The 9,653-nt window shown below is 35.5% G+C and overlaps 1 protein-coding gene across 11 annotated transcripts; it reads right to left on the bottom strand.

Moving 5' to 3' along the window:
- Positions 1-266: 266 nt before the first annotated feature.
- Positions 267-8,033, bottom strand: LOC18422443 (microtubule-associated protein RP/EB family member 1B). Of its 11 annotated transcripts, none has more exons than XM_088866002.1 (10): positions 7,837-8,030; positions 7,440-7,564; positions 3,684-3,752; positions 3,495-3,581; positions 2,992-3,098; positions 2,438-2,577; positions 2,057-2,139; positions 1,421-1,534; positions 829-980; positions 267-725 (listed from the first exon to the last, which is right to left on the bottom strand). In XM_088866002.1, the coding sequence occupies exons 2-9, from the start codon at positions 7,527-7,529 to the stop codon at positions 834-836; spliced, it is 837 nt and encodes a 278-aa protein (XP_088722128.1). In that variant the 5' UTR covers positions 7,530-7,564; positions 7,837-8,030; the 3' UTR covers positions 267-725; positions 829-833. The 11 variants fall into 11 exon arrangements, with proteins under 11 accessions (XP_088722128.1, XP_088722124.1, XP_020521965.1 ...); XM_088865998.1 differs by having other exon boundaries at positions 2,423-2,577; positions 7,837-8,029; XM_020666306.2 differs by having other exon boundaries at positions 267-980; positions 2,423-2,577; positions 7,837-8,033.
- Between the last annotated feature and the right edge of the window lie 1,620 nt (positions 8,034-9,653).

The following is a 9,653-nucleotide window of genomic DNA, read 5'->3' as shown; positions in this document are numbered from 1 at the left end:
TTTGGGTACCTAAACACCTATATCACACCATCCAAAGATCGAATGGTCAGTGCACAATGCTAGGTTCTACGCTACGTTCAACAAAGCCCATCCCCAGGCTTTCGGTGCTATGCCTGGCTAGGGTTTTGCCCCAGGGAGCAAATGCACATTTTGCTCCTGCGGGAGCACATAGTCTTCCCGGTTTTGTCCAAGCACATGATTGCCTCTTAGAATTATTCTCTGCGCGCATGGGATTTGAATAAAAAAGTTCAAAAAAAATCCCTGAATTTCCTCTAAGAATTATCATTTGAAATTGCAAGCCAGGGCCTACCTTGAAGAGTTCTAGAACACATTGATATGGTTCAAACTTCAATCTCTCAGTTTCTCTTCAAAATTTTCATAATAGAAAATAGAAGGGATGGAAAAAGTAAAAAAGAAAAGAAAAAAGAAAGAATGAAAGAAATTCGAAATTCTCTGCAACATTGACAATAAAAATAATCCCAATTTGCAAACCAGTCCACTCAAATTTCATCCAAACTATAGATGCAGCTGCATGCTAATGTAGTTAGAGAAAGGCAGGCAAAAGGCAGGCAATGCAATAAGCACCTTACTTTCTCTTTCGTCCTTCAGAATTCTTTTAAGAAGAAGTTTAGTCCATGGTCTGTACACACCACTGTCAAGTTCGTGGACATGGTGCAGGAGGGAAAAGGAAGGGCTTCACTGATCATGTGTTGCCCCTGAACCTTCTGTAAACAGAAAAAAATTTACAAAGTCACTGCTTCGTTAGTTGTATCATTCTAACACTACCTTTTTTTTTCCTCACTCTTTTTCATGGTTAATCATTCTCACAGTACTCAATCGCCTTTTGGAAGCGAATCCTCGGAGTTGTATCCACCTCTCTCAACCACACAAAGCGATTGGCTTAGTAGTTCCTGAGCCTCGGCAATAGCTAATTCTCTATTGTCTGAAGCATATAGTATCTTTTTTATAGCCACCACCACCTATGCATGCCATCGTTGATATACATGAAAACAAAAAGCAACAAATAAGACATGAAACATGATCGGTTCGCAAAAAAAAACAAATTTTTTTTTGCAATGTTTGCTTAACTCTCACAGTAAGTCTATAGTGACATGTGAAGTCTCATGTTAAACTATTTGTTAACAAAGGTTTTTCTTTTTTGGTGCATTAATAGTAGGCAACATGTTTGACCAATAAGTCAGCGTGTTGCACTAACTGTGCATGTGTTTTTCAACTGCAAGATTCCACTAACTCTTTCGCAAGCTAACCATAGAAATTGAAAGAGAAAAGTTAAAAAAGAGGATGAATAGAAACAAAAGTTGCTCCAACTCAAGAGTCAGGGCTATGAAACTTAAAAGTATCGCAAACTTTAAGCCAGGAACATCACACTACAAAATTTTAGAAGCAAACGAACACTTACAGGTAGATTCTCCAACTCAGAGGTTTGGCAAAGAATTTCAATGTCACGTAATTTTCCAAAGTAAAAATCTCTCTCTTTCTCTAAATGGTCCATAGAAAGCTTGAGATCTGCAATCTGCACAATTTCACCAGCAGTGCATTGCTTAATTCAAAATGATGGGTGAATAGGGTGCATTCTAATTTGTAAGCATATCATTAGCTTCCTACACCACGTGCAACCAAAACTTATCCTCTTCAAGCTTAATGTTACACAGCTAGGACCCAAATTTCTCAATAAAAGAGCAATGCTGAGTATTATAAAAATTACAGTTCACAAATTGAGAGCGAAACAGTTATTGGAGCATCATTCAGACCAGATTACCTTCACTAAAAATGCTACCTGTAAAAGTATACCCTAGTCCAATGGACTACATCACCGTCCAATAAAATGAGGGACAGTGGTGCGCAGAGAGAATGGGACACACCAGAAGAGTACATACCACAATGATGACCCCCCACTCCCTCTCCATCACTGTCCATCATTACATTGCATGTTTATGATGTATCTTCTATTGGGTTCCCCTAAAGTTACAGACAAGTAAATAAATAATTGTGTGGAAAAGCAAAGTCAATTAATGAAGCCTTCAAATACACTTGCCTGCTCAGACATCGCCTGGATCGTTCCTGTAGCATTTACTGCACCTGAAGCAGTAGAAACTTTTCCTTGCTTTGTCCGTCCCACTGAAGCAATTGCAAAAATAATTAAGTACAAATATTCCAAAATGGAAAGTATATTATAGCCCAAAGGTCTATGGAAACCATAGTGCATTGGATGATGATGAAAAGAGAGTGGAACCCAGCATTGGGGTCATGTCCTGCTCTAATGGGTACCATTCTCTATCCTTAGTGACCAGCAGTTTCATCAAATTTGGATGATCCAATGGACTATGGTTTTAGCCAACTGGAGTATAGGATACATTTTCAACATCTAGAAGCATTAATATTCCGAACGCTAGAAGCAAACCCGAAGTGTTCACACCCGAATTGTCTACACCACCGACAGTGGATAAGCTGTTTGTTAGCAAGGAGTTTGAACTTTTGTTAGAACCTTTGGTAAAATTTGATGCTCCCTTTCGCTCCTTGGTCCCTTTGCATCTTCTCTCCACAGGATTGTAGTTCCTAGGACCAAGAAACTGTTCTTAGGATCTCCCACATGCCTAGCTATCAGATTACTAAAAACTCATGTGCTTTTTGATAGAAATCATTAAATAAATCCAAATCTTGTTAGGCTTAGAAGGTCTTAATACCAAGTAAAAAGAATAAAGTCTTTCAAATATTATAGCTGCTAACGAGCTAAGCAAAACACATCTTTAACTGATGAATTTGACTTTATCTACAACTATTATGAACAACTCAGGGTCCTGAGTAAATGAGCATTTTTTCAGAAGGGAACGAGTAAGCTGCACCTTCTTGTGACTATTTTGACATATCCTTCTTACCACTACCTGTAGAAGGCAGCAAGCACTACCGACCTTGAATGCAAAGAGATGACCATTACCATCAGGAAACAAAATATAATGGAGAAGAACATACTCATTCATGATACCACCATTTACTGAATCACAGTAACGCTTTAGCCATTGTAGGAATTCCAAGTTGTCCAAAGGCCGCCCTTTAACAAGCTTGTTGACTTCTATGTGCTAAGCCACCCAACAAAAAGAGAAGTCAGCTAAAAGGAATAGTTCACAGAAAATTTAGGAGAAACGACATGACCAAGATCAGATACCTTCTACAAATAATTTTAAGTAGAATAGTTATATAGCATTATTGTTGTCACTAAAAGTAATTGTAACCCAGAACAACATGAGTCCAACAAAGCTTGACGAGTTTATAGAATTCTTTCATATTTCTTACTAAATCCGCCTGCTCGTGCACCATCCACCATTATTACTTAAGCTGTCAAAGAAAGCAGCTTAAAGATCATAAAGGAACACCTTTAACAACACTAGAAACCGAATGAATGAATTCTATAGAAGAAGAAAAAAGTTTTCTGATCGAATTTTTTTAAGGGATGAAAATCAGACCAAAGAGAATACCTTCTCTATCTTTAACTTGGTGAAAACTTCCTGCAGCAATTTGTAGTTTTGGATCATATCATACTCCGTCTTTGTATCGAAGTTTACCTGGAAAAATGAGTAGTATGCTAACTTTAATTAGAAACTAAGGCTCCTCAAGGCCAAATTCACTAAAATGAAATTAAACTCAGAAGAGAGCAGTTCACAAACCTTGTGCATGGGTACAATTCCTGGATGGATCATGTCCATCATTTGGCATTGGACAGCACCAGAGGCAGCCTGCTCAAAAACAACAACCATGCTCATTCAAAGACAATTATTGAAGTCCATGAGTGTGTATAATTTGGAATCTGAAAGATTAGTCAAGTTTCTTAAAACACAGATTCAGGCTTTGGATCAGCCCTCCAATGAACCAATCCGGATCAGCCAAATCTGGAGAACATATTAATGAAAAATAAAAATGGGCAGAATCATGCTATTCTAGGGGCCGTATACCCAGATCACCCACCCACCGAACCCAACCCGGATTTGGCGAGCACAAACTGACCACGTTTCTTAAAACCTTGGGTTAGTCACAAACCAAAACTATGGACACCTGAGTACCACTTAAGTTCTTTCCACAGATTGCAATGCCTAAAACCCTAAGCAAAATACAAGAGGCACAAGATCTTTAAATACAAACTTGTTAATAAAACTTCACATGCACACACCAACGTAAAATGTAGAAAACTTTTTAACTAGCAATGGAGGTCAAGATCACAGAAGAGAAGGAGACGTGGTAAGATTTAAAAAGTCACAACTCTTCATTTAAATGCAGAAAGGATCTAGAACATTTGCATAAAATATTTAAGGCTGATGAAATTCCTATTTGTTATCCTCCATACACCCCTTCTCTAGTACTCTAACCCAAAGACTGCATCTTGATTGACCTTCCCTTATTACATGACAGAAAGGGAAGAGAAATCCAATTGCTTGCTAAACTCTTACATCTAGTACCACTTGATCATGGCATTCTACTGTTAAAGGCTTAGATATCTTTCAGAAATTAGGCATACATATCTTAATTTGTGTGCAAGCAAGTATCAGTAACCTTAAGCATGTGCAAACAAATGCAAGTCGGGAAAGGTGTATGTGAACTGGTTCAAGATTCCATTAATTCAGAAAAAATACCACCCACATATTGTACCTACCCAAAAATACTAAATATATAAACAGAAAAGGAGAAAAAGAAATACGCAAGTGATGATAGATCAACATTTAGAAATATCACAGCAATTGAACCCTATTACTACAATAATGTGAACCATTGACTAAATTCATAAATGGAAAAGGCGAAATGAAACTACAAATTCTGAATAAGATGCATGCTTTAAACGCATACATGCATCACCCTTTTCAGTTCCATGTTAACAAATACAGCACGCCATGGACTTGAATTTCAATCTAAAATTCAATAACTGAAACATGTAGACTCCAGGATTTGATCCTTCTCCAGAAAAATAGTTATAATAAAAAGAAGAATTTCATGAAATTTCACAGACTAACCGATTAGGGTGCTTTCAATTTTATTCTCAGAAAATCATACTCATACTGTAAACTTAGTTTTCTTAAAACAGTTCATTCAATGCTAAAAACTTAGCACTAACACTGCTTCAAACCTTGCCCAAATTTCAGTAAGCAATACCTTTGAAACTGTCCTAAATGAGACATGTGGTTAAATAATGTGGCAATGCCTCTTCAAGCACCTAAGAGCACTCACATCATTCTTCCAATCCCTTACAAGAAATGTTCTTTCTCTTCACTTGAATAATAGATACATGCATATGAACTAATATAAAGAGAAAATAAGGCAGAAAGAGGGGATTTTGGAGCCAATGGAAAAAAAGAGGAAAACTCCCCATTGACAAATGGAATCAAAACTAAAAGAAAAATATCAGACCTTCATTTGAAGTTTCACCAAATTTTAGCTTCTTTTTTGCCTAGTCGAGTCAAATTTAACCAAATTCCCAACTAAATTCAGAAATTCTGTCGATGATTTGGCGGAACCCTACCAATAATTCCATTAGGTAAAACAAAAAATGAAACAAACATGACCATATCTACCAAAGATTGAAATAAAACACCCCAAATTCAGCCTAAAACAACTAACCGCAGATCTCACCACTTCCACCAAAATCAAAGCAAACCAATATCTTAAGCAATGTTAGAAAACGTGCATTTTCTTCTGGTGAGACTAAATGCAATATTTATATAAAGTAAAAGAATAACGAATTGCCTTATATAAAGTAAAAGAATAACGAATGACCTTCATCTGAAGTTTCACCAAATTTTAGCTTCTTTTTTGCCTACTTGAGTCAATTTTAACCAAATTCCCAACTAAATTCAGAAATTCTGTCGATGATTTGGCGGAACCCTACCAATAATTCCATTAGGTAAAACAAAAAATGAAACAACCAACCGCAGATCTCACCACTTCCACCAAAATCTAAGCAAACCAATATCTTAAGCAATGTTAGAAAACATGCATTTTCTTCTGGTGAGACTAAATGCAATATTTATATAAAGTAAAAGAATAACGAATTGCCTTATTATGGTTCATGCAGATGTGCATCATAATGTAAAATATGATCATGCACAGTCTGTTCTATTTAATCCCATGTTAACAAGCATCTCATACCAGTGTTTAGGGCCAGGCCCTTGACAGATGCGAGTTACTCGGCCACGGCCTGTACAAGGCCAAAAATCCCTAAAAACTTTTTAAAAAATAATACCAACTATGAAAAAATAAAGGTATTAAAAGTAAAATAAAAACAAAAGCAACCTTAAAAAGTCCAAATAGGCTTAAAAATGTATAGAAAAAAATGGATTTAAAAAAAAATGATTTACATAGTTGGAGACAGGTTCAAAAAAATCCAAAACAAATGAAATATTAAAATAGGGATTATCGCAACAAAACAAACACCAAATCATGCCGAAAACATCCAAACCATCTACAAAAAAATTATACAACACACACACAACATATTTTTTGGAGTTTTTGAAATTTTTATGTGCCTTGAGTTGTACACACAACTTGCTGTAACTCAGCCTAGCCAAGGTCGAGTTTCTCGCCCGAGTCTGTGTGGACTTGGGTGAGTCCCATAACACTGTCTCATACCATGGACATGAGTTTCAATCCCAAATCCAATAAACATTTAAACCAAAAAACCTAATCCTTGTCAAATATCCTATAGTCGTAGAATAAAATTATTTTTCATGAAATTCAATATATAAACAAAATCAACATCAATTGTGAGTTCAGAATGACTAAACTAAGCCTACATTACATGCACAGACAGGTTCTTTCCTATTTTCCAAAACCATACTCACATTTGATGATAAACTTAGTTTTCTTAAAAATTTGCATTAAAGAACAACAAGTTAGCACAAGAACTAGTTCTAATCCTTCCCATATTTCGCTGAGCAACCAAATTCTCTCATTCTATGTCAAAATTTCATAAAAACCTACAACGAAAGCAACATTTACCCCGTCTATTTGAGCACCAAAGATGGGGCGCTCATAGTAATCTATAAGAATGCCATGCTTCTAATCCTATACAAGACACATCCACGTCCTCCACTTTAGTAAAATGCAAATGCATACGAAGAAACAACGAGAGAAAAATTGGATGGTAGAGAGGGAAAACATTGTAGTAAAAGGAGGCAAATAAGGCAAAACAAATGAAATTTGCACTTACAAAAAAAAAAAGTCCAATTTTTTACCAAAATGGGCATTCGTTTTTCTTAATTGAGTCAATAAATCAACTTAAATCCCAGATAAATTCGGTCCATGATTTGGCTTAACTCTTCAGAAAACTCAATGAAATAAAGAGAAAAATGAAAATTCAACAATGTTCTCAAAATTTGACCCAAATGCACAAAATCAATAACCAAACCAAAATTTCAATAAACGTAGAGAAATCAAACCTCTTCAACTTTGGTGAGACTAAGCTGGAGTGTGGCATTAATCCATGCCAAAATCTCGTTTCTTCCAACAAAGTACGCTCCATCCATCATACCAATGCTTGCCAAAGCTGATGAAGCCCTTTCCTCTGCAAATTTCCAGAGAATTTTGCATAGAACCCACGATTCTCTCAGAGAGAGAAAGAAAACTAGAAAGAGGAGAGAGAGAGAGAGAGAGAGTAAAAAGTAAAAGGAGACCGAAAGTCGAAATGTGGAAGCAATCTTGTGACACAGGGGAACAGTTGAGAGGGCGTGAGGGCCCTTACAGGGTTTTAGTGGGAGAAAGAGGGGACAAAAAAATTTAGGGTTTTCATGGAAATGCAGAGAGAGAATAAGAAGAGATGGAGATAGAGCGCATTACCTTCTTCCGACGAGTGTTCAGAATAAGTGCGCTTTTATTTACACAGGCGTGCCAATAAACTTTGAAATTTGAATACATAAATAATACACAACATTAAATATATAGAGCGAGGAGTTAAATAAATTGGCTTTGGAAAGGGACACGTTTTATTAACAACTTAGGGAGAATGACCATAATAATCAAGGGTGGGGTGCGGTTTCTATAGGGTTGCAGCCTTAAATAATAATCAAGTGTGGGGTGCGGTTTCTATAGGGTTGCAACCTTAAACAATTCAATTATGACGCACCTTAAAATTTTATAATAAGATGTAAATTTATTGTAAAACATTCATAATATTATTTTAAAATCTATTTTCATACTTAATTAGAAAATTTTAAATTTCAAAAATAGTTAAAATCAAGTAAATCTATAAATATATAAAAATCTTGAAAATGGACGGCCTAGATAATTATTGCGAGATGCACTATTTTTTAGACTCAAAAACTTTTTCTTTTCATATTCATACATTTTAATGTCGAGATGATCGACTAGAGTGTTTTGTCAACATTAAAACAATATTTTCGATATATTTTTAATGTGCATCTTTGATTCTACATTTTAAAGTTGCAATCTTATATAAACTTTTCCCAATAATCAATGTTATCAACTTCGCCTCGCTTCGGCTTGTTTCGAGCCAATTCGGCCTCTTGGCCGTAGCTTCGGCCGAAGCCCATAATTTTTTTTAAAAAATACAATTATGTACTTTGGTCTGATTCTAAATCTTTGGTAGAACACATAATTGTATTTTTTATTGTAATTATTTTATGTTTTTAAAAAAATATATTATTTACATATATTTTTATATATAAATATGTACTTTATTTATATTACATTTTAAAAAAAACTGAAATCTTCCTCCAAATCATCCAAAGCACCGAATTGCTTCATTTTTTCCACCAAACCGAATAAGGCTACGAAGCAAATTTGACAACACTGATAATAATTACTACAAATAGTTAGTATAGTTTGATTTAATGAGTAAAAGAATAATTAGAAATTTTACTATGCATTTCTACCCATGTATGGTTTATGTGTGTAAAAATCACAAGCTTTCAGCTTTAGGGGTTGAGAGCAGCGGTTTAAAAAACGGATCGATGCCCTGAATCGGGCACTCCAAAAAACCCATCCGGATTGGTGAATCGGCAGTTCAGATCGGGAATCGGCTGAATTTGTTGGATTCGATAACAACAAATTCAAAAAAATTATTAAAAATCATTATAAATGTTTTCTTTAGGAATCCAATAAAAAATAGGGTATTACATTATTACCTTTCATTTTTTTTCATCAATATGCGAATATTGAGATGTTCTTTTCTTGTATTAAGTCTAGATATATGTATAACTATTAATGATAATATAGTATTATAATATTACATCAAAACAATTTTAAAATATTAGAAAATATTTCCATATAATTTAATTGCATCACACCTAAGTAGATAGGGGATAACGTCATTGGTTGTCAAGTGGGGTGGGGGGGTACATTAAACATACTTTTTAGTAGAAAAAATAGTACGGACGCCCGTTATGTGTCGTCAACAGGTGACCCCGTGACATGAACTCGACGATTCAAGATCGAGAATCGGCCAGATCCTGTTTTATGAGTGGTTCCGACACGGTCTAGACGATTCCCGATCCGAACCGGGTGGCAGATTTTTAAAACACTGGTTGAGAGTGAATAGAACATTGGGCACAGGAGAGTGAATAGAACGTTGGGTCACGTAGAGCACTGGGTCACAATTTTTGTCAACTGTATTTGTTATGTCATGATAAATGCAT

This window comes from Amborella trichopoda, chromosome 4, assembly GCF_054954075.1.
Source record: "Amborella trichopoda isolate Santa Cruz 75 chromosome 4, AtrichopodaSantaCruz75HAP2 v2.0, whole genome shotgun sequence".
Lineage (NCBI taxonomy): Eukaryota > Viridiplantae > Streptophyta > Magnoliopsida > Amborellales > Amborellaceae > Amborella > Amborella trichopoda.
Note: the sequence above shows the minus strand (reverse complement) of the source record. Positions and strands in the feature narration are given on the sequence as shown.

Excerpts from the sequence above, each read along its gene's own strand:
- LOC18422443 (XM_020666306.2), bottom strand. The coding sequence starts at position 7,529 with ATGATGGATGGAGCGTACTTTGTTGGAAGAAACGAGATTTTGGCATGG. Across the intron at positions 3,099-3,494 it reads CCAAGTTAAAGATAGAGAAG|CACATAGAAGTCAACAAGCT; the intron begins GTATTCTCTTTG and ends TGGGTGGCTTAG. Across the intron at positions 2,578-2,991 it reads AATGGTGGTATCATGAATGA|GAACTACAATCCTGTGGAGA; the intron begins GTATGTTCTTCT and ends TCTTGGTCCTAG.